Below are 25,101 nucleotides of genomic sequence, written 5' to 3' on the forward strand. Positions count from 1 at the left end.
GGAGAGAAGATCATGCTTGCCATCATTACGAGGATGACACTCACACAGGTGGGTTATGCTCAAGCTGTGGCTTTCAACATTTGGAAAATATTGATCAGTGTAACTTATTAGGGGCCCCAAAAGAACTTGAGGACGTGTGATAAGACGCACAGCACATATATGACTACTTGCTTGTTTTAACTACATTCAAATGTTATGTCCAGATTGTACAAGAGTAATATTCTATCTAACTAATTGTTACATTAGTTATTATGATAGCCTAATTGCCAGCTATGATTGACACTTAAATAAAGTCACAATTGAGTGAAAAGTCTTCAGATGTTTTATCTCAAAGCTCTCTCTGTGATTATAACGAATAAACACAGTGATGAGTAACGGGTGGTTTTGCAGTCCTGCATCACAAACCAATGTATCTGATTTATAATGCGTGAAAATATGTGAATGTTTCCAGGTGTCGACATGGTTTGCGAACGCCCGCAGGCGGCTGAAGAAGGAGAACAAGGTAACCTGGGGCCGCAGCGCCGAGGACAGGGACGGGCGCATCTTTAGCAGCGACAACGAGGACGAGCACGGCAAGAACGGCAGCGACGACGAAGACGACGAGGAGGAGATTGATTTGGAAACTGTCGATATCGAGAGACCCGAGGAGCAGCGAGCAGGGGAGCAGGACACAGAAAAGGGGGAGGGAGAGGCAGGCCTGGCCGCCAGAGAGGCCTCGGAGCCGAAGAGCTCGGAGAGCAGCAGGACGCTTTCTGTGGAGGGCCTGAGAAGAGTCGAGGCGGCTATTTCTCTCAATAAGTCGCCCGTTGTCAAACTCGCAGTGGATCATTCTCCAAGCAGACAGGAATGCCAGAGACCACCCCAGAGCAAACCCAAAATCTGGTCACTGGCTGAGACCGCCACGGCCCCCGACAGCTCTCACAAACCTTCCCCCGTGGCCCATGCGCACCATCCGGCTTTGGCCTCCGCCGGCCACCCGGCCTTACTCCCGGGTCATGGGATATATACATGCCAGATTGGCAAGCTGCACAACTGGGCCAACGCGGCTTTTCTGAATGCCAACTCTCTTTTGAACATGAGGTCGCTCCTCGGAGGGGCGCCGGCCGGACACCTGCCTCTCCAAGGCGCAGTGCCGGCTGCGCGTCATGACGCACGACCAACGGTGACGGGCCCTGGAACTTCGGGGACGGAAGACGACAGTGATGTAGAGTCGTCAGGAAGCTTCAGTCCAAAAAGAGATGGTATGGACTATATTTAATCGTACAATGTTATGCAGTTTTTTTTTCTTAAATAGGCCTCAGTAGAGTTTGACACATTTGGCAACAAGAACTGATCCAGAAGAAAAACCCAAAACACACCTACACGACAATATTAGTGTTACTTATATTAATATGTGTTATTGTTATTTGCAGTTGATTTTTGTTAGAATAATTTAAACCAATAAATTGTTTAATAATTACACGGTTTTCTCTTTTTACAGACGAAGAGAGCGACCACAGGCCTGACTCCCTTAAGTCCCCATTCCAGCTGATCACTGACAGGTAAACCTCATGCATTTGAAATCAATTTGGCGGGCATTATCAGTATCAATTTCTCTCCACATATCTTCTGCTAAATTAACCTCAAAGCAGAGGTAAACACTGTTACACCTGACTGGGCGGAAGGCAGACCTCAGCACATAAATCATGTGATTGAGTCCCCACTTTAACGCCTCGTCAGGCAACAGTCTAATATATCCTGCGGGGTCCCCACCACCACCACCACCCCTCCCCTAACACTGAGTTATCGCTGCCTGTGTCATTTAAATAATCTGCCTCCATTTATTCACGCCCCCTTCACTGAATGCAGCTAATGTATGTCAAAGAAAACGCTGATAGCACCATCATGAATGTAGTGGAGGGTGAAAAAGGCATAAAACAATTTACCTAGTGTCACTTTAATTTGCATAGAGTTCCACATTGTTTTAGATGAACTTTTAAAACTAAACTCATAATATAAAAAAAAGGCATTATTTTAAAATATGTGTGTATGCATGAGTGTGTGACTTTTTAAAGGAGAGTAAACACACTTCTCTAATAATGTAATTGGATTTATGATAGAGATTTAAAGATGTTTCACTCCTGACTTTTCCCATTTTTGTCCTCTTCCTCAGACCTCACCATGGCACAGCAGCACAGCGAGTTCTGACAACAACATTATGAGAAGACAAAAGAGGGGGAAAAAAAGAAAAGAGAAAGAAAAGGAATAATTTTATTTAACGGAGAACAGTTTAATGAAGGCTATTTTTTTTGACAGGGAAACTTGTCATAGTATTACTGTTTAGCTTCTATTCGCAAAAGAGATGGTTGTTTTTTATTGTCACAGATTTGCTTGTATCTCTCTTTTTAATGTCCTAGGTTGGTTTTTGTTTGTTTGTTTGTTTTCTTCCTTCCTCTGTTGTGAATGCAAACATTGAAAATTGTAAATACAGGATATGAATTTGTCTTTAAAGAATATATTTTTTGGGAACTAAATAAATGTCATTATAGTCATTTATTACTGAAAACTTTTTCACTAATTGGAAATTGACGTTGGAAAAAAAAGAGGAAATAAAGAAGACCATGGGTGTTCAATGGAAATATAGAAGTGACACAAATTTTCTAAAGAAAGCACTTAACTTTTTATTTCCAGAAAGTTAAGAGAGTAAAAAGAATTATAATGCTAATTTGCATTATGATAAAATATATGACAGATGCCAGATTTAGTGTGAATGTTATAATTAATCCCAACAGAGGCATTCTCTTTTTATTTTCATCCTTTTAAGATGTGCAGACACAGTGGATTAGATATTTTAAGGGGTAAATGATACATTTATATGAATATACATATATAAAAAATACTGATTTCAATTGGTGGCTGTGTGCTTAATGGTGATCACAGAGCACCCACCTTTTAATTGAACCCTTCATCACTGTGTTTAGTTAGTTTCACATTCTCCTTTGCCAGCTAATCCATGCAGTGTCAGCCCCCCTTTCTTTCTTTCTTTTTTTCTTCTTTTTGCAAGAAAAGTCTCATCCTTATTGAAATCTGCACTCTCACCAAAATTCGGAGACTTATGCCAACGCCTTGGAAAGCCACTGCAGACCCTGCGGAAATTGAAATTGAAGATTTCCAGGACCTTATGAACCTGCGCCTGTGCTTTCAGCCAGGCCTTCTTGCTTTAATGTTGGATTATACCCCCTCAGTGCCACCACTGCCGCCTCTGAAATATGGATCAGACGGCAGGAAAGGCCAGCAGCCAGTATGGGGGCGGCAGCTCAGGGGGAGGTGGATGGGAGGAGGAGGAGGAGGAGAGAGGTTGAGCGCGGGGGGGAGGTTGTGTGTCACTCCAAGCCATCCTTGACGTTCACAGACCCAAAGACAGGGTGTAGAGAGAGCGAGTGGGAGGTGGTGGAGGGGTTTTAAAGCTGTTAATGGTGAGTATTTCAAAGCTGTGGCCCTATATTCATGCTTGGATTGGCAGCAGATCATGCATGGCACATGATTTGGGGTCCTCAGGCCTCTCGAGGGGGCCTGGGCAGCCTCAGGTTCATGTACAGACAAAATTTAGATTTAATTGCAAATTTGAAGTTGTAGAAATTTGGATATTGTGTTGAAAATCATTGAAAATTAAGTGATTTAGTGCCGCACTGATTTTTGATGATCTAAAGCTTATATGACAGGTGATATTCTATCAAGTAGTCGGTCAGTAAAATATCTATAATTCAGAATTGGGATACAGTGAATTACATTTTAGATAAAGTTAAATAGTCAAAGCAAGGACGCAACAAAGAAGCATGTGTGTGCTGAACAGCTACGATCTAATAGCTGAATATGAACAATTGAACAAAGTGCAGCTTTAATATGAACTTATTTGTTATTTGCTGAACTATGAGACCAAATGGGAACTTGTATGAGTGGAGAGCTGACTGGGCAGATGGACAGTTCACAGTACAGTCAAATGCACGTCCAAATGGTGATTTTTTTTTAAGCAGGCATGATACTCACTGCTGGGAGCTTTATGGACCTGGACATGTGACTCAATGCTGCCACCTCACTCTCAGAACAAGTAGAGCAGAATTGTACTCTGAGGAGTGCAACACTTCGCCTGTGCTAAGGTACAACACACGACTTTTTCTGCAAACCTACTTTAAACATACATAATCATAGCAGAGCATGATTCAGTGTCATTATAGCTGAAAGACACTGTCAAAAATTCATTCGTCAAGTCAATTAGCCCAAAATCAGACGCAACTAATTTGCCTCGAAGGGCTTAAACTGTACAGCGTATGACACCCTCTAACTTTGGACCCTCAGTTTCAGATAAGCACTTGATAACAAAACACAAGAAAAAAAGGCGGAGGAAATAATGTGATTCCACTTGATATTTGCTCAGTTTACCTCATTCCACCTTTAGTCATTTGCTAAAGGTGGAAAATGATCAAAACAGAATGCAGTGCCAAGTGCTCTCGGGTGAGGCATTTAGTTCAACCTTAATTAATACAAATTTGAACTTCTCATGCCAGAAACTAATTTGTATCTTCGTTAAAGATTAAAATATATATACATAGCCTGCAACTAAAATACACCTCTGATGTGTGTGAAAACTGGACTTAATACTTAATACTCCTTGAACTCCAAACCTGAAAAACTGGCAAATTATAATGTGGATCTGATCATTTTGACTTTTGTAAGTGATTCATTATCTAATTTGTAGACTAACCAGACATAAAATATAGTTGATTTTCTATAGATAGAGATTTGTGGATATATTCTTATACTGGAAGTCAGACTGAAGTGGTTTTATCTGTCATTACATCAATCATCCATCACCTTTCACCACAGGAGTCTATAACCAACCTGACATGAGTGTATGAGGTGTGGGAAAAATTGAGTTGTGACTTAAGTGGTGTATTCAACATGCATCCGATTTTCCTCCTCACTCAAAATTCTGTATATCTTCATCCATCCATCCATCCGTCCATCCTCTCGCACAGAGAGAGAAAGAGATGGAAAGAGCAAACTCGAGTCTAAAGAGGAGCAAACGAAAGAGAGAGAGAGAGAGAGAGAGAGAGAGAGAGAGAGAGAGAGAGAGAGAGAGAGAGAGAGATGATGCAGTGAGAGCTGTCATTGATGTGAGAACAGCATGGAAGGGAGCCAGACACTTGAGGCCATTTTCACTTCCTCTGCCAACTCTGACAGACTGCCATCAGCGAGCGGCTGAGGAGAATATCAGCCGCTCTCTCTTTCTCTTACACACACTTCACTTTTTCTACACTTCATCCCAGCCAGATCGCGCTACTGTTCTTCCAAGTACCCAAACAATATGTTATTCTTTCAAAAGTTGGATATCGGCGAGCTTAGCATGATGGGGCTGAAAAATGACATCAAATGCCTGTTTCATCAGTTAACACAGCGCGTCCAAAACGTGTTTTTGTTATGAAAGGAGGGGAAAGGGAGGGAGAAAGAGAGAGAGAGAGAGAAAGAGGGAGGAAAAAGCAAGCAGATCCAAAATATGATTAGCGTTTTCTGGCTGTTGCAGCTAGAAAACTTCTTCAGAGTCTCAAGTTTTGTGCTTCATGTTGCTTGTTTGTCATCCAACCTGTCCACCAAACTTTTCAAAAAATAGTACCGGTGCACACTGTAAAGAGCCGTAAGTGAGGAAAAACAATTCCCTGTTACTTCTCCTGAGCTCTTCTCTGAGGAGTTTTTAGAGTCATATCAGCCCCTCAAACTCTCAGTGTGAATAGAGTCTTCATTGGTGCTTTGGTATTCTGATATAGGCTCTTTGGTGAGTTCTAATCCCTATTAAAGAGGCAGATTATGGAAGGGATTTGTCTTTGATTCGCCTGTCCCACTGCTCTTTTCTGTCAGCATCTCACTCCCTCTCTCTCTCTCTCTCTCTCTATACATATATATATCCTTCCCTCGTTCTTTTTCCTCTATGCTTCTCTGTCTATCATGATGGGATGGTCATGGATTGAACAATGATTTCCTCCATGTGTCACCCCCCCATCACGCTCCCACCCTCAGCCACCCTCCTGTGATTATAGCCACATGTATGAGGGCTCCCGGTCGCCTGAATAGATTTGTTAAAAGGCCCCCAGTGGATGAGAGAGGTCGAGGCTCCATAGCCTGGTCCTCGTGTGCTCCACTATCCCCCTTTAGAGGCACTCTGCATGGGGGTGAACTCCCTGCCAGTCCCACCCTCATCACCATCACCGCCACCACCGCCGTTCCCCCCTCCTGCTCCTCTCTCCGCTCCTCCGCCACGCAGAGATAATCGGGCTTATGTAAAGACGACGTGCTCTTTTGACAGTCATCAGCTCATCAGTGATCCAATCAAGCCCAAATCCGTCATTGTTCGCCCCTCAAAGTGTCTCAAATCCGCTTGTGCGGGAGAGAGGGGCTGCGCTCTTTATCCTGCCAATCACTCCTGACATTCCTGCAACTGTTGCCATGGCCTGGGGGTCAGAGGTCGTGAAAACAGAGAGCATGAGCTGACTCGCGGTGAATGGCGGAGCGCTAAAGGAGGGACTCTACGTGCATACGGCCCCCGTCGGGTCAGCCCACGCAGGGGGTAAATGTAGACAAGTTAGGGCTCTATAGCCTCGCTGAGAGGGCCAGCCGGGCAGAAAGATGTGGGCAGGAGAGGAGAAGGGGAGGTGTAGAGAGAGAGAGGGTTGACGGAAGAGAGAGAGGGCAAGAGAGGTGTGTGTGGAGAAAGGAGGGAAAAGAGGGTTAGGGAGGGACAGTGTTTGATTGCCAAATAGGCTTTACAGAGCTTGACCTCGAGGGGCTTGGTGAAGAAAAGGCCTGACACACAGTTAAAGGCTCTAGAGACGAATAATGAACACGCAAGTTAATATTTCTTGAATTCTTAATGTTTCTGCACGTAAAACGTTCAAAAAAAAAGAGTAGAAATGAATTCTTTACCTGCTGGAGCTTAACAACAAGCTGCTAGCAAAGACAAATGTTTGATCTACGTGTGCGCGCATGCTAGCTGCTGAGCTGTAATTTGAAATGGAAATGTACCTCCCAACGCAATGAAGCTAATACATGTCGTAACGGGATAAACAGGGCACTGGGTTAAATCTGTTGTAATGTTGTCAAAAGAATAATTTTCTGTACCCAATGTATACGTAAGTGAGCAAATGTTTAGCCTAGACAAGATATCATAGGGAATTTACGCCATTCACTGTTCCTCCATAGGGATTAGTGGAATTAAGCGTTTTACACAAAAGCAAAGTATCAAAACTCATGGGTAATTCAACAAGCGCCACAATACTGAGTTTACAGACTGCTGCTTCTTAGCCCCGCGTTTTATTGTCGCGTTGCAGCTGCGAGTACCTTGCAGACAAATAGCAAACATTATCAATGCCTTTAAAAGGAGACAAATTTAATATACAGGGAAAATACACACAACAAATACTATGAAAGGGTGGGAGTGATAAGTCTTTTCTGTTGTTGTCTATCCATTCATGGCAATAATCTGAGGGAAGAAGCAGATTAGGGGCAGAGGGAGGGTTCGTGGCTGAGTGTCCGCATCGCTGGCTCCTTTCAGCCATTTTGAAACAATGTTTATCCACTGCACTGTTCTAGCGTAGCAACTTAGCGTAGTGTACTGCTGTGAGAATCCTGAGGGGGCTGAGGACTGGCTGCGTCTTTGTTCGGCATCCATTGAGACACGCTGGTGTATTAGAGCGAGGTGGGCGGGGTGGTGGTGGGGAAGCTGCACCAAATGAATTCATGGGCAATCTATGTGATTTTTGGTTGTTTGCGTTTATATATCTGGAAGATGTCGCAGAAAGAAATGAGGGTATTTTTACCGACGTTGTTTGCACGTGAGGAAGAGACTCAGCACTGGTTGGACTGTTTTTGTGATCAAAAATCACCAATGTGACATGTAGAGTGCAGAAAATCTGAATCGTATCATTTTGTCTACAGTCTATTTTTGAGAACTAAAGGTTTTGTTTGGGCAAGTTGGTCTGGAGGTTGTTTTTTGGTTGGTTGGTCCACCAGTATGATCCAGATCCTGAAATATCTACAACTTAGTGTCCTGGATCTCATGCGATGTATGCTAATGACTGTTGTGATACCATGACTTTTCAGCCAGGGGTTCTGCAGGGTTCACCAGTTATATTTGACCTTTTAAGAGCCTTTCTAATACATAGCATGGAATATAATACCTTGAATGTATGTAAGTATGATGGAAAACCATTAGGAACCTTATGGCCTGTCATAAAAATCCTGCTTTTAGATGTATTATGTCTTCTCAACAGCCAGCAGTCACAAAAATATTTTAAACTAACGTTACTGACTGTGGCAGGCAAGAAAAACTGCTTAAAGTCCCCCTTCACTCAAAAATCTGTTTTTCTTCTTTTTACAGTTGGATGTTTGAGCTTCACTGTGCAGAATGATGTATGTGCAGAGTTTGACACTAGAATCATTCATCTGCTGAAAAGTGGAAAGTTTCTCTGCGCTCACTGAAAATCCGATTTTTAGAGGCGGGCTTATGAGGATGATTTGTGACACCAGAACTAGTTTGGAGCCAATCCCGGTCCAATATTCAACTTGTGGATATGGAAACTTGAAGCCTTCAGTGCACAAAGACGGATAATGGACTTTTCAGTGACGTAGGAGACGTCTTGTGTCCAGCAGTTAAACTCATGAAAAGAAAAATATATTTGCATATTTATAGATGATAGAAGGAGCGATGATGGAGGGAGAAGGAGTAGATGTCCTCTCAAGGATTTTAATGAGGTAAATATACAATTTTTGTGGAAAAAGCATATAATTCTTCCAAGCAGAGTAAATTTATATGTATTAATACATGCCTGGAAGGGATATTTAAGATTTTTGTACATAAAATTTTATGAATTTTCTACAGCTTTTTCTCCCCTGTTTTTTAAAGAAACTGAATTTGTAAAATTTGCATTTAGTTCAAAGCAAAAATACAACCTCAAAGTGCCGCTAGCATCGCTGTAGTCTTGTCTTAACACAAGAAACAACACATTTTCCAGTGCAGGAAATTTATTTCAACCTGTTTCCAGCATATAATGATTTTATACAAAGACTTCAATTTTAGAAATCAGTATGGCAAATGTAGTAAAAAATAATGAGGCCTATTGATTCTAGAAAATGTTTTAAGCTGACTTGTATTCAAACCATTTTGAATCATTTCACTGCACTGCACAGGCAGATTTTTAAAAATCTATTTTTAGGAAAGTGATACATTTTGGGCCCAATAATAGATAAAAAATGACAAGATGAGATGTTGATTCTGGCACTGTACAGTCGCCTCGAGTGCAAAAAATCCCTCTGCTGTCTTTCACTTTGTTGATAATGATAGATGACTCACGGGTCACATATCTCCACTGTGTAATTACACATGAGATGCGTGCATGAGTGTGCGCACACACTCTGTCATTCACAGCCATACACACACACACACACAGTTTCAGAGTAATGTGAATCCTCATTCATCTGCCCACGTCGTTTAGGGTAATAGAGCTTAATGGAGTATATTAACCCTGTCCAGCTTGCATCCCTTCTCAGATGTGTATGTGTGTGTTTTCATGCACGTGCACAGGGAAAGGGGAAACCTGCCAACTGTTTATCTGCAAGACACACACACACACACACACACACACACACACACACACACACACACACACACACACAGTGGGGGAGCAGAGATCTGGTTTCCCACTGTCACAGATGCTTACCCGCCTCTCCATTAGTGATGTGATTGGAGTGGACATAGAAAACCAGCAGCCCCGTTCCCACAGGGGCAATCTGAGGAAATTATTGCCCTGCTCCTCTCTCGGGAATGTCAGCACTCCAGAAAGAAGCACTTAATCGACTACTATCATATACGCAACTCTGTCAACCGCACAGCGTTTGTTTTTGAGCATTTGGTGTGGATTAATACTTTGCGGAATGGTGTTTGATGGTACGTGATCAGTCATGGCACACAGTGAGAGGCTCGCGGGAGCTGCAGGGGATCAGACGCTCAGCAGCGTTTACTGGGAACGTGACAAATAGATGATCACTGGAGAATGAAGATTGATACAATAGTCAAGATCTCTAGTCTGTCTTTTTGTGTGATACTGGGAGAAAATCACTCAGAAGAAAGACGTTGGGGTGTACGCTGCTGGTGGCCTTAAGTCCTGGGAGGTCCAGTCTGATATGTAACATGAAATCTGCAACCACACACACACACACACACACACACACACATACATATATGCATGCATGCAGACAAGCAGACCTACTGTGTTGTCTTTGGTTGGTCACAAAACTGTGGGTGACCTTTTGACCCCGGTCAATACAACTGCAAGGTGAGCCGGCTGCACTGGATGACACCATCACCATCACCATTATATTGTAGTTCCCTGAACCACCAGAGGATGGCACCTGAGCTCTAAGTAGCAGTGCTGCAGTACTTTCTCTAAAGCACAGGGGAAAATGTATCCCTGAATCCACTTTTCATGATATTCCCAATCTAACAATCTGAAGTGGACACTGCTGCAATGTCCTGAGATGAAATGTGATCTCTAAGTTCCTAGGATTCCAGGATTTTCACAGCTGATTCACTCTGAACTTCCATTTGTCTTATTCTATCTACTTCATGAGACAATTCATTTAATTCTTAGTTTGCTTTGATCTTATTAAACAAAGAAAGAACTCAGAGTACAAAGATTTAGATATGATTTAACCTCAGTGTTCTGTTTGTGCTCAGGAGACCCCAGGTCCTCTTTAACAACTCAAAAAACACTGGAGTCATGTTATTAGTTTTAAAACTGTCTAATTGACCTTAAACATACATAACATTACTATGTAGGATAGCATGATGTGCATTTCTTTGTTGCAAATGACTTTTTGGCAAACAAAAGTAAAATATATTTGTTTTTGCTTGCCCTGTTACACATATAGGCGGCCTAAAACATGATTTCCTTATTTTGTCTAATAATAAAGCTTTATGGTAATTTCTGTATTTTGCAACATGCTCAAACACATTCAGTGTTCAATTTTACTAAGGTCAGAAGAAAAGGAAAAACAATGTTGTGAATTTTAAATGGTTGATTTTGAATGTATTACTATTGTTATTATTATTTTACACCCACACTCAACAGTGGAAGTGAAGGCAATGTTCATGTCAGTGATCGAGATAATGTAAAAAATCTTTAAAAAATGACTCATAAGAGCAGAGAGAAGATAAATGGCCAGAAGTCAAGTAAGACCAAGAGAGATAATGGACAAATAAACAGATAGAGTAACAGACTGAGGATCAGTGGAAGAGTTAAGGTAGGTTAAAGTGTTTGTTAAAGGCTGTATTGGTCCCTGTGGACTGAGGCTTGAAGAGCTGAATAATGTATGTCTGCTCCCAGAGTAATGAAGTGGAAGTGATGGGGAGGAATACGGCTGGCCTCTCGAGGCTCAACGCAAACTGTACACACTCTTAAGAGCTGCCTGTAGCCTAAACCTGTCTCCCTCTCTGCTTCTCGTCTGTCTTCGTCCACTTTTCTTTCTCTCCCTCTCTCTCTCCCTCTCTCACACACAACCACACGCACTGCTCAGCGGCTAAGAGGGTTAGCTTGTCTCTGTTCCCGTATCCTGCATCATTGATGAGGAGGACCAGGGCATTTATAGTATCCCACTCAGAGCTCAGCTGCTCCAGATCTTCCATGAAGCTCTTATTAGACAGGAGCAGGGCAGCAGCATAGCACTGCTGGTGCTGGGCGATCAGGCAGATACTTGGTGTTGGCAACCTTGTTTGTGGATTAGGTCGACTCTGCTTTGCTCTTGTACTTGGTTAGTGCTATTGCGCCAGACAAGAGGCGGCCGCTGTAGGCCCGGTCTTGTGGTGAAAAGGAAGGGCTACTTTCTTCCCACATCATCCTTTTATTGCTTGTCCTCTTCTGTCCTCTTCTTTATCTCTGAATAGGCTCCCTTTTTTTCTCAGAGAGCAAAAGCTGGGACTAAAAAGGTGGAAAAAGTTACCTTGTGTTACCCCTTTGTTTGTTTGTCTAAGGGTAAAACACTGCGAGCAGAGGAGGGCTTGCATGGAGAATTTCTCTTGCATTTCTCTTCATTTTGTCTCACTATAGCTCAAAACACCTTAAGATTTATGCTTTGAATAACTGAAGAGGAAATATTCCCAAGAGCAGTTTTATCTTTCGTTGTTGTCAGGCCTATTCTGGTTCTTGCTTAAAGTTAGATGAGAAAATCAATATCACTTTAATCTGTTCAATACAATATCCGCCTTCCAGCACTTCTAAAGCTTATTAATTATCGTGTTCCTGGGGTATTGTCATCATAATGAGGTTGCCAACAGTTGGTGAGACTCTAGGAAGTCACTACCCCTGACTGACACTGTCCTCCCAAGAAAAATGACAGCATTGATCATTCCAGCAAATCCCCCAAAATGTTGATGTTCAAGCTTTCTTATATACAGTCTATGTGTTCAAGTGACAATGCCCTCCAGCCGCCAAAATTATGACTCTTGTGTGTCAGGAGCAAAAGAAGAGTCGTTGTGACGTTATGGAGACACAAGGTCTACCAAGGGACGAGGTTGTGGTGGATTGGTAATTCAACAACAAGTTGGTTGTTTCTGTAAATCCCCAAAAATGTCATATGTTTACATTCAAGTGACAAGTGACAAAGCCCTCTAGTGGGCATAATTATGACTCTTGTTTGTTTGGAGCAAAGGAGGAACCTGTGTGACATTGTGGAGAAACAAGGGTTACCAAGGGACAAGTTGGGGTCGATTGATAGGTCAACAAAAGGTTGGCCTTCAACATGGATGATCACTGTTCTGAAGGGCAACAACAAATGAGGAGGGCTTCATCCTGAGCTAAGAAATACTCTTGCACATAACCATGTACAAACCACAAATTGTCATTTGTACTCGTAGATTTTTGGATGGCCTGATTTTGCCCAGACAGAACCATGCAGGCTATTTCCCCCCTCTAGAAACTAAAGCAGCTGGTTTTAGTTTACAGTACAAATTTAAGAATGGTATCACTCTTCTCATATAACTCTTGGCAAGAATTTCAAACTATTCTTTCAAGTTTTGAGACACAAATACCATCAAATACCACTTTTCTTATATTTCGCAGTTGTCAGACTATTGTTTTGTTTTTCTGACCTGGAGGCTATACAAAGAACGATTATTTCCTCTCCAGTACCAACTGTCTCATCCAAACTCAATAGACAATGAAACCATGTTTTCACTCAGGTTGGTAAAAACATTCTCACTTCAATTTGGGCCCTTCGGCACAATCCACTTAGATCTGTTTTTAAGGTGAAATAGCTAAAACTGAGATGAAGGCTCAAAAAGCATCTACATGTTAAACAGCGATTAAAATTGCATAGATTTCATACTTTACAGCAGAAAATATTCAAATGCGTTGCACTGTGATTGAAGGAACTTGTGATTGGAGTTGTTTGGCCCTCTCTTCTGCACACTCTCTGCAGTGCCTAGCCTTCCACCTCCTCTCACATTAACATGTTTCTATCATTAACCCCCATGCCCCACCTACTGCATAATAGCTAGTGCAGGATGCAGGGAGGAGAAAATAAGAATGTGTTTCCTTTCTTTCTTTTTTTTTCCTGTGGAGCATCTTGAATGAATGATTGATGTGAAGGGAGTAAGATCAGAAAGATATAATCACGGTCTAACGAACGCAGAGCCTTAAGAAATATATATATGGAGGAATGCCATAAATTTATAAACACAATATATATTAATATATAAGTAGTCCATTGAATATTCAAAAAGAGGGAAATAACATAATCTATGCACCTCTTTGTGCATTGTATGCTTTGTATTCATTCTCTGTGTACAAGAAGAAGGTAATAAAAGCTTGGAAGTTAAAGCCATGACTCTATAGTCTGTTAATCTATACCTCACAAGTCCCCCCCCCATAAATTATAGGAAACCAAGATTAAACACAGTCATGTTCATTGTCACAGGCTAAACAAATTGCTATTTTCTTTGAGTGACATATGTTTTGTGTGAAGACGCGCAACGTCGGCACAGGGAGATAACTTCATTTCCAAGCTTTGAGCACAGATGAAGGAGAGACAGTTAGTCCGTGTTCAGTATATGAGCACCTTTCACGGGACAAATGGAATGTCAATCAAGCGGCGGTACACAGATGCCTTCTCCCCGGTGGGCCCGGAGATGCTTTCTGGTGATGCAGCTCTGTTGTTCCAGCCTTACTCTGGGTGCACTGGGAATATTTTGTCCTTTTACCCCTCCACATCCCCTTGCTCCATTTCAGATCCCCTGACTATTAACAATTTCTTCTGCTCCCTAAGTTTTCCTCTTTAGGTTTTCCCTCCTCAGCACTTCCATTTCTTCATGTTGATTCCCTTCCATGTAAAGGTTGGTATCCAAATCTCTTTATTTCTTCTTCCTCTGCATAACTTCTCAAGGTTTTCCCATTTTGATTCTCCCCTCCATTTCCTCAAATATAAGGGACAGTACAAAAATTATCGTGATGGGGAGTGGGGCAGAACACTATAAAAAAGCAGGACCCCCTCAAAACATTATCAATATTTTCTTTGGACCTTACAAAAATAAAAACTTTCTTTGGACCTTACAAAAATAAAAACAATACCTTTCCTTGGCAATACTGAAAAATAGCATATTTATGGGTACAGAATGAGCTCTGTGGCTACTGATGGAGTTGAGCAACGCAATATTTTCCCCCACACCTAAATACAACTTAATTTAAAAAGTATATTAATTAAATTGGATGATGCTAAAGCCCAAAATGTATGCGGCCATATTGCTTGATGCTTGCGTTACATGGCTGGGCCCATTTCTTTCAGACAGCATCCAAAGAGCAACACAAGTCAAACATTCTCTGTAACTATGGGATGAGAAACAGCTTAAAAGATTGCCTGTCAGACTATCCTTTCTGATGCAAAAGACAAAACAAACAAACAAAACTTTCCCCCCTATCTGATCCCCACTCCCCAAATAATTTATGTACAGTTCCTAACTCCTTTTCCCTCTGTCTTTGGTCATTCTACCCATTTCCTTCCTTTAAATTCTTTACTTCTTTTCTCTTTTGCACCAATTTATCTAAAGATTTTTTACCACCACATTCCCCTCTTACATTTTCTCCATCCCTTTTACACTTGCCCTATAGTCTTCCCCCTCTCCTACCTATAAAAACACTGGAGGTGGATTGAGAGGAAACGAATCAAATGTTTCCACTTCACTAGGACGGCTTAAGACTTTATTATTAAAAACATGACAAGCCATTCAGTTGGTAAAGGTGCTTACTCAAGGGAATGCAGAAAGTGTTTATCCTTTGATTAATTTGCTTGGAGGAGACCCGAAATTTCCCCACTCATGAATATGTGGATGACAGGGAGATTTCTCTGTGGTGACAAGTTATCTAAACTACAGGGCAAAACGATTATGCTAATATCAGGTTGTAGTCATCAATCATCTTGTGTCAATGTGGTGTCAACGCATCACGTTCCTGATCCCCCCCTCTGGCCATAGCGGCGTGTGTGTATGTGTGTGTGTGTATGTATGTGTGTGTATGTGTGTTTGTGTTTGGAAAGGAGAATTGATCACATTCTCATTACGCCTGGGGACTCTTCGGAGGGAGGAGGGGGGGGGGGGGGGGTTGCACTTGCGTCGAGCTGTTCTCCTGGATAAGAGCTAAAAGAAAACTGGGAGGGAATTAATTAGATGACTTTCTTCTTGATGTGAACACCGGGCTAAAGCGCGCAGGGTCCGGGCTGACGTCAGAGAGGCGCGCCTTAAAACCAAAGAGCGCATCACGGAGAGATGCATGGTTTGATCACACACTCTCTGCTTTGGATTGTACGATAGCAGGAACACTGTAAAGGCTGCAGTAGCTAAGTGAATGAAGAGAAACTGCAAGAGGAAAGCCGGGAAGTTACTTTTAAACTCGGTTCATCGCGGTGCGTAAAATGAAAGTGGTGCGCAAATGTATGCGTGCCTCTAGTTGGATACGGTGGTAGATAATATCCATTTTTTACTAACTAGAAAGTTTGGCTGGTAAACTAGCTCTGAACTAGTGCCAGAGGGAAAAGTCTACCTTTGGCACGGATGCTGTTGGATGTCTGCGCTCCTGCTTTTGCCTCTTTGATCTCATTTGAGCCATGGCTTACTCTCAGTTGGGATACTCCTACCCCACTACACCGCAGGTACGATACGTATTATAAGTATATTTTTCGTCGTTTAACTTGTTGAGTTAAATCTGACATAAATGGGTTTGATAACCTGAGCTAAATACGAGGAATGGTTCATAGACAACTCACAGAATAGCCATTCACACGCCTTTCGACTCTTTTTTCTTTACAAGATATAACCTCTAGCATAGTTGCATTTCTTTCCTGTACACGTTTAAATTGATTTTTTTCAAAAATTAACTGAAATTATAACATGTCAGCATTCTAGAAAACAAGCGTGAACACTTTAGACAACAGCAAACTGTAAAAAGGTGTTTGTAGTGTAAACTAAAAGTTTTTTTAAGTTTTAGGTTGGAAGAAAATGTTTTTAAAAAATCGTTCTCAGTGAAGATTCTGTCTGATAAATTAAGTTAATCTGACAATTCTCTTCTTCTCTCAAAGTTTCTGATGGGCTCCAGCCCCCTCTCCGGTTGTCTGGAGCCAGGAACGACTGCGTCCCACCCGGTGCTTCGCACCCCGGGCCACCAGCTCACCACTGGCACCGGCATCGGTGTCTACAGCGGCCCTTACCCAAAGAGCCAAGGTTACTACAACACCTGCACCAGTGATGCCACCGCTCTCTATTCCAGAGTGAGTTTCACCTATCATTTATAGTTTATTCTTATTCTTATTCTTTTGAATTCATTTAAAAATGCGCAATTGACGCAGATGACGTATGAGGGATGAAAGGAAGAAAATGTTTTATTTTTTAAAGAATTTTTCCAGGATAATAAAGAATAATTACCTGAGATAGAGGAAAAACACTTCACAACAAATAAAGTCACTTTCTGGCTAAAGCCACTCTTGAGTACAGAGTACACGTTTATGAAAATACTATGGAGTATTTTAGAGTTTGATTAGACAGACTGTTCACTAATGTTACATATTTTCCAATATCTGCAGGGACCACTTGAACCCAAAGACAGAGCTGCCTCTGTGCATGTGGGGACATCTCAGACTCCTGCCTACTATCCTTATGAATACACATTTGGACAATATCCTTATGACAGATATGGGTAAGTCAAAGTCTGTGGTTTGGCTAATAACTGCTTCTATTGCCTTTTAAATCAAACTTTATTTTCTAAAATCAAAACTGTAATATCATATTATATTATCAGACATTCTCCCCTTTGGACAGCTGACTCTGATGAAAATGTTGTAGAATTTCTCTTACAAGTTCACAGTGACCATAATGATGATCGTCAATGTCTTGTTATCAATACATACATACTATACACAATAATATCCTTAGTGGGACTTAGTTTCTGGGACTGGTACAGGTTATGCAGTGTGGTTGTAATGTAGCCTATGTGGTATGTGTTGTCTCCTAAAGCACCATTAAAAGGTTTTCAGGATTTCAAAAGTCAATAGTTCCTCTTATTTCTATAAAATTACAAATTTATTTATAGCAAATGTCTTCTTATTGTTTCTAGAGAAATATTAATGTTATAATGAATGTCACTATTTTTTTCAGGTATTCCTCCTCTGATGGAGCATCGCGTCGTAAAAATGCCACTCGAGAGACGACGGGTACCCTGAAGGCCTGGCTGCAAGAGCACCAGAAGAACCCCTACCCAACTAAAGGAGAGAAGATAATGCTTGCTATCATCACCAGGATGACCCTTACACAAGTAGGTCTTAAGCGAAATATTGAAGATTTAAGGGCACTTGGGTTATTATAAGTTTAGTTGTCCAATAATGGGTATATGTCCTATATCTACACCTTAATATTTTTTTCCCTTTGTCCTATTTAGTTTTTTTCCCCCTTAATTATTGTATAACTTATTTCCTTTTCCTATACCTATGGTTTTATTTTCCTTTCTGACTTCCATTCCTTCTCTTCCTCAGGTGTCTACGTGGTTTGCGAATGCTCGCAGGAGGCTGAAGAAGGAGAACAAGGTGACGTGGTCACCGCGAGCATGTAAAAGCTCTGACGACCGAGGATGTGATGACGACAGTGATGAGGCAGAGAAGCCACTTAAAAATGACAAAGACCTTCCTGGTAAGCGGGACCTAATCCCTATGTGCTTGGCCTAAATCAGCTATTTGTAGAAAGTTTCATTAGCATACTCAGAGTTTTCTGCATCATTCCTCAGATCAATCTTGTGCAGACCTGCAGAGTGATCTTGAAGACTTCGACTTACTGGAGTCTGATGCTTCTGACTGTGAACCGAAGCCACAGTTTCTACCAGAGGACAATGAAGCAAACTCGAGCACAAACATCCCACATGGGCATCTCATACACAACCCAGACTCACTGCATGGTACAGAGAGATTGACTCCTGACTGCCCCAAACTCACATCGGTCCAAGACCAAAACAGCGCCTTCTATCCTAATCCAGATGTCCGAAGCTCTGACAGCAAGCCAAAAATCTGGTCAATCGCTCACACTGCTGTGTCTTTGGATCCCAGCCTGCAGTTAGAATACCCTCCCTGTATGCTGTCGTCGACAAGGTCCTCATCTCCTGGGTATCCATCAAACATGGCGCTTACCAAGGTAGACACGGAACAGGATTCACCAGTCACCACTCTCAGAGAATGGGTGGACGGAGTTTTCCATGGCCCCCCTTTTCAACAGCCCAAACCAGCTACATTGTGGAAAGGCTTAAATGAAGCCATGATAGAAAGCAGAACACCAGGACAATCCTTTGTTAGGTCTACGACATCTTTGTAGTGCAACCAGGTACCATAAGTGGCGTTTTTCATAGACTGCTGGACTTAAAACATAAAGTATATATTTTGTTGTTGTGACTTGATAATTGACTGTTCACTAAGCTCCACCCTCCCTTGGTTACTGTTGCTAAGGTGGGAAATTTATCAGTCTGAATTTTTGAATTGAATTTTTTAAACAATGGGTCCTTCATTTCAGGCAGGTACATAAAAACAGGTATTGGTAGCAGATTGTATTAGTTTTAGTTAGCTTGCTAATTAATGTTTAATTAATTGATTTAAAACATACCAATTTACTTTTTAATGTTTCTAGCTGACTCATTTTGAATGAGAATCCTGTAAAAGGGGTCTTAACTATGCACTTAATGGCTATATGCATAATATTGTGATAAAAGACTGAGACTAAAGCCTCATGTCCCACGCAGCATAAGTCAGCATCCCCACCAGTTATAAAAGATGTGCAGGCTTTTAGGAGCAGGACATGTGGAAAATGTAATGCTATCTTAGTATGTTGGCTGGGATTACTGGAGTGTAAATGTCTCCAAACCCAATGAAGGGCAGGACAGAGCTACTAACATTAGACCAAACTCTGATAGCATCCTGGACCAGCTTCCACACAGTGGATATGCTTTTCATGAACAGGGCTTTTTGTAATGTAACATTAAAACCCGACAAATTCATGTATGTTATTTATGCTCCTTGGGTTTGGAAACATTATCAGCTTCTGGCAGGAGTAAACTAGTTAGCTGGACATTTTAACGATTATAGCTCAAATTGGAATTGATTAACGCACCATTTAATCTATTCCTTAAATGTTTCTCTTGGGTATTTGGTTTTGGAATGACTGATACAACCTCTGAAGTCTTCAAATGTCAACATCGTTTTTTTTACTACTGTCCCATGTGCATCGCTTCATCAACATGTGGGGAAGTCTAAAGCTTGAAAGACATGTCTCGTTATGGAAGCTAGGGGTAGGGGTTTAGCAAACAGTCAATTGACAATGTATGATCATACTTTTGCATTTTGATAGGCCCCAACTCTCTTGGGCCCCATTAATGGTCAAATGTCTACAAACTGTCACGACACACTTCCCTGCAGTAAGGTTGTATGGTTCTCACACATGAAAAATATACAATATTGTACACTTGCACTATAGCCTGCACACGCACTGAGTCACAGAAATAAAAGGTGTATTCCGTAGCATGGCAAAGTTCTCTGAGTGTGCCCTTACATTAGCTGTCCATTGTGCTGAAACCTCTCGTGATATCAGTGTAGATGATGTAAATCCAGTTCAGGAATAGTGGAATATACCTCTGCAGTCTTGAATGTGTATGCAAGTGTTTATATGCGTGAGTGTGTGTGTGTGTGTGTGTGTGTGTGTGTGTTTTGAGGGAGTGAAAGGGGGGAAGTGGATGGTATTCAGCCGTGACTAATGGAAACACACAGAGGAGGGTGCTGCTAAATTGTTAAATCGATGCCACTTCCACCCCGGCTCCAGATATAGCTGCAATCAGTGATGCGTCCCTTTTCATTAGGCGGCTCTTGACTTTGTCAACCTGGGACTGCAAGAAATTCCGCCACTTGCAAAATGCTTCATAAAACTTCGTAAGTAATTTTAAGTGAGTGTCATTCTAGGCTCATTGACATATTTTCATCCACTTCGGTGAGTTTGAAATACAACCAATAATAATATGAAACCTAACAGAAATAGAGAAATAATGCTTGCATCATTAGCCTTAAATGGTTTATAAAAAATATATTTTCATCAGCTTCAATTATTAAAGAAATGTTGACAAATTTGGCACTCGCACCAGTACAAAGCAACACTTTCTAAAACAAAGGACAACAAGAAGAAGTGAGAAGTTTTTTTCCTTCTTCACCGTCTTTCTCCTCCTGTTTTCGATTTAGGAACAGTGATAAAGTATTTATCAGAACAGAGGAGGGATCTGCCCAGGCTTTGTATGGAATTAACCATTTCAGATTAAATAATTCAGGATGAATTCAACCGAGAATTTCATTCTCTTTCTGCCTCATGAATAAGTAAGATTTGAGATGATAAATAATGACATCTGACTTCTTATTTTTGTAAAGTTTTCTTTCTTCCACTCGCTGTCACACAGGATTTCATTGTGGTAGGCTGCAAATATATCTTTTATATTTTTGCCCACTTTTTTTTGCCCTTTACAAATAATACAACTGCTTCCTTTTTAAAAATCTTGAGTTGAATTTGACTTCAAAAAGAGAAAATGTAGAACTCGTAAAGGATACTGAATGGCAGTCTGATAAGAGGTTGACCCAGTGCTGAGTGGGGTTAAGAGATATAAGGTTATACTTGTTCTCACCTTTAGCTGTTTGTGACATGACGTCTCTTGAGCTTAAAGCATGGGGGAATATGCACAAGTACATATATACACATTAGCATCGACAGTATACCTTGATTCAAAAAAGTTTCATTATGTTTTTAATGAAGAATTTTCTTGATTTTCATCAATCTGTCTCTTTCTAGTTTTTCTAAATAATATTGATTTTAAGAGAATTCCTCAATCCATAGAAAACAGTGAAAAAAGGTTTCCCAAGCCGGTCTTTGAAAAAAAGGAGTGAAATGCAAAAAAAGCAGAGGATGTATAATATTCTCAATATGTGCATGAACACAAGCACTGAATGGCATAAGAACACAGAACAGCCTTGGATTTGCAGTTACTGAAGAGAATCCCTAAAACTTGAAAACGTATTATCAAATCTTGCAACTATTTCAATCTATCAAAATTTAGACTTCATCAATAATCGATGAAATGATTTGCTTAGATTTACATTCTAAAGTGAGATCAGGCTTAGTTGGGACTTTAAACCTACAATAGTGAAGTAATGGAAGCGGAAAAAAGCTCGACACACTGACACAACACCTTTTAAGTTGACATGGGAAAGCTTGTTTGCAAGCAGACCGACAGACGACTGAGACACAGAGCAACACTAGCAATCATTCGTACTGAGCAATAGTTTGAATTTGTATGCAATATTTTCGACACGTTCACAGGCAGTACTTTTGGTGTGTATTTTTGATTCATGTTTTGAATTACGCACAACTGAACAATGCAGGTAAGCTTTCTGCAGCTAAAACAACACTATGAGAGCTGTGGGACTCAATCAAATACCAATATAGACCAAGAACAGTGAGCTGAAAGATGCTTACATGTTCCATTGAGCTGAGAGGAACTACAGAGTTTGTAGTATCCATCAATATGAGCAACATATTCCACATAATCAGGTGGCCCATTGTTAGTATAAAGGGTTCAATGCCTTACTTTTGAGTAAGAGACACTATCCATCCAAAAATAACATGTTTTCCAAATAATTGCATATGGAAAAAGTGTGGCACTTATACAGTATAGATGTATTAAGCCACACATGTAACTGCAGTACAAAATCCAGTCAAAACTACACATTTTTGGCAATCAAAAATTCCATGTTAGATGTACCCTCCATTGTCTCTCTCACGTCCCCCTTTCACTCTCTTTAACTTTCTCTGCTGACCTCTCACACTTTTCTTCCCTTACGACTCCCAGCCATCCCTTCTCCTCTCGCTCCTCAATCTTTTCCTTCCCTAACCCACATCCCTCTCTCATTCCTCATGCTGCATACCCCTCCTCCCTCCTTTTCTCCCTCTTACTCGTCTCACCTCACCTCTGTCTGTTCTAGACACACAGGCGAGCCACTCAACAGCCAGTCTGACACGAAGGCCTGCTCCCTGGGCCATATAATGTGATTAAGCCACAGTGACTTGCTGTACAGGTCGGGGGAATGTTAGACCCGCTGTTTATTTGTCTGGCTCACACCACCAGCAGTTATTTGCCCCTTTGAGTCTTGTGAGAAAATTGACATAGAGGTGATAGGCAAAGAACTTTTTTCCCACCTAGAATGATGAAGGTTTTCTTTGAATAAGATTTACATTTTGACTCAATCATATTCTCTTATTCTGTGCACTGTGACCCCCTTTTTCTGAGTCATGTCTTCTTGTTTCAGTTGGAATGCCCACACAGGAAAGTATTGACAACTTCAAATTACTCCTCTCTGCCCCTTCCGTCTGACACCTATTTCCTTTCAACACTGTCTGTGTCTCTGTCGCATACCCAAACACACACACATACTGGTATACTTATACACACAGTTCTAAGTCTCTCGCGTCTTGTCACACACACTTTGGTTTTCCGGGGCTATCAAAGTGCTGAGTGCAAACTCTCTCCTCCAAAAACTGTCACATGTCGCCAGAGGTGTCTCGCTCCCTGTGGTAACCCTCTGAACCCTCTGGCACAAGAACAAGTCATTATTTCCATGGTAAAGGTCAGAAGCTCTGTCACCTGACTCTAAAGTGGAGCTGAGTGGAGTCGCCTCGAGACAATGACCAAAGGTCAGTTTTCTGTTTTGCCTCCTCGTACAGTAAGTATAGATTTGAGGACAACGGGCTGCTCCCAGATCTGCCTAAAGCCCCCTCTGGTCCCACTGGCTTCCAGACATGGAGGTTCAGATAATTGGCTGCAGGGAGCTTCATAATGAGCCTGAGGGTCTGTAATATGACACATCTTCAAGGAGAAATATTTTAATGGGGCAATTACAGCAACAAGGAGGATGTTTTGTGTAGACTGACTGATTGTTGTGGAGGGGCGCTGTGTTAAGGAATTCAATGGCATTTAACTCCATTATCTATCAGGGAGATTTTCAATATGAATACAGCCTCATTTGAGCTTATCTTTGTCTGAATGGTCTGACCTAACAGTACGGGTTGCATTATGCTTAAGAGTTGTATTTGCAATTATTATCTAATATTATGCAGGAAGGAAGTGGATAACTGGATGTAGCCATGGACTCATCTGGTGATTTGACAGTTCAAGGTTGAACCCTTGAATGAGATCGTCTTCAAATTGGTTCGGTCTGCCTTCATAAACTGGAGTTACTTGACATATATGATGTTAAAGAATATTCTATTATGCCGGCTGATGCATTTAAGGACGGTGAATAATTAAATAGTGCAGTTGAATCCGGCACAAAACATAGCGCTGTTTAATTCAGCACGATTCATATGCTCAGTTTCATCTGAAGATTTTGCCCCTGGCAATGCCTACAACTCAACCAACCACCACCTCTGAACCACCGACCGCAAGACCAACCAGTCAGCTCTCTGACACTGACCCGGCTTCCCTGCCTCATTTTAACAATGCACCTCTCTCCCCCTTCAATCATCCAAAGTGGTCTGACTATAGATGAGGTTAACTACAGCGTAAGCCTCACTTCCAGAAGTCACCAGGGCCAATTATATCAGCCTGACTACTCATACCCAAACTGAGCTCTATGGTGTGGAAAATGCAGTTCCACTGGCTGCATCACTGGGGACAGAACAGGCTAGTGCTGTCTGGAGCCTGAGCCAAGCGCAGGCCAATTTGGCATGCAGAGGTCTATGGAGAATAAGCCTGATGAAATATATATATGATCTTCTTCAAACATGTATTGTTCCGCGCTGCTGTGTCTTATCAGGCTGGCTCCCTCCTGATGTCTTCCAGGCTTGGCAGAGCGAGACTCTGCAGCGCAGATTGTGGGGGGGCCGATGCGCAAGGAATGCTAAAGGTTCTCTCAGTGCTCCTTACAGTAAACAGCAGAGACGAGCCATATCTTGCCTACTTATTGATGAAAGCAAGTTCAAAGCACTGCTGTCTCGAGCAATCAGTTATTCATGCAGCCAAGAAATAAATCCGAGTCATGCAGACAACAGAAGAACAGATGACACAGGTGCACTGTAAGATTAATCAGCTGGCTTACTGTGGTTCAAACCAATTTAAAGTTTTACCATGAACAGACCTTCTGGTGTCATAAAACAGATAGCTTTGGTCTGTTTAATGGGAAATAAAGTCTGAAACTTGGCTTTCACTGCTATACCAAAGTACATTGCCTTATCGTTGTGCTCTCAGACCAACACATCTGCAGTACACTGCTGACCTCTGCTGGTCAGATGGTGGAACTGCACCCAAATAGTACACTAGTGGGACCTATGTTAAATGGGACATGAATCTCTACAAATCATACATCCTTCACAAAAATAACCCTCAAGAACATGTTTTCATATATTTCAACTGATGATGGAAAATGCATATTTCAGCTCAGGACAACGTAATGTGTCTAAATGTTGCAATGTTTATT

General features: G+C 41.5%; 2 protein-coding genes across 2 annotated transcripts in view; both read left to right on the forward strand.

The window, feature by feature from the left end:
- irx1b (iroquois homeobox 1b) overlaps positions 1-2,201 on the forward strand; it is a 3,408-nt gene extending 1,207 nt beyond the window's left edge. Inside the window, exons 2-5 of the mRNA XM_053334484.1 lie at positions 1-48; positions 452-1,241; positions 1,481-1,541; positions 2,153-2,201. The exon at positions 1-48 is cut by the window's left edge and continues 195 nt beyond it. Coding sequence (XP_053190459.1) covers positions 1-48; positions 452-1,241; positions 1,481-1,541; positions 2,153-2,201 — 948 coding nt within the window. The remainder of the gene's footprint in view (positions 49-451; positions 1,242-1,480; positions 1,542-2,152) is intronic.
- A 13,975-nt stretch (positions 2,202-16,176) lies between these two features.
- irx4b (iroquois homeobox 4b) lies at positions 16,177-18,919 on the forward strand. The gene is made up of 6 exons (XM_053334146.1): positions 16,177-16,221; positions 16,648-16,836; positions 17,149-17,261; positions 17,720-17,876; positions 18,094-18,247; positions 18,342-18,919. The coding sequence occupies exons 1-6, from the start codon at positions 16,177-16,179 to the stop codon at positions 18,917-18,919; spliced, it is 1,236 nt and encodes a 411-aa protein (XP_053190121.1).
- The last annotated feature ends 6,182 nt before the right edge of the window (positions 18,920-25,101 follow it).

Source organism: Scomber japonicus, chromosome 15, assembly GCF_027409825.1.
Source record: "Scomber japonicus isolate fScoJap1 chromosome 15, fScoJap1.pri, whole genome shotgun sequence".
In the NCBI taxonomy this organism is placed as follows: Eukaryota; Metazoa; Chordata; class Actinopteri; order Scombriformes; family Scombridae; genus Scomber; species Scomber japonicus.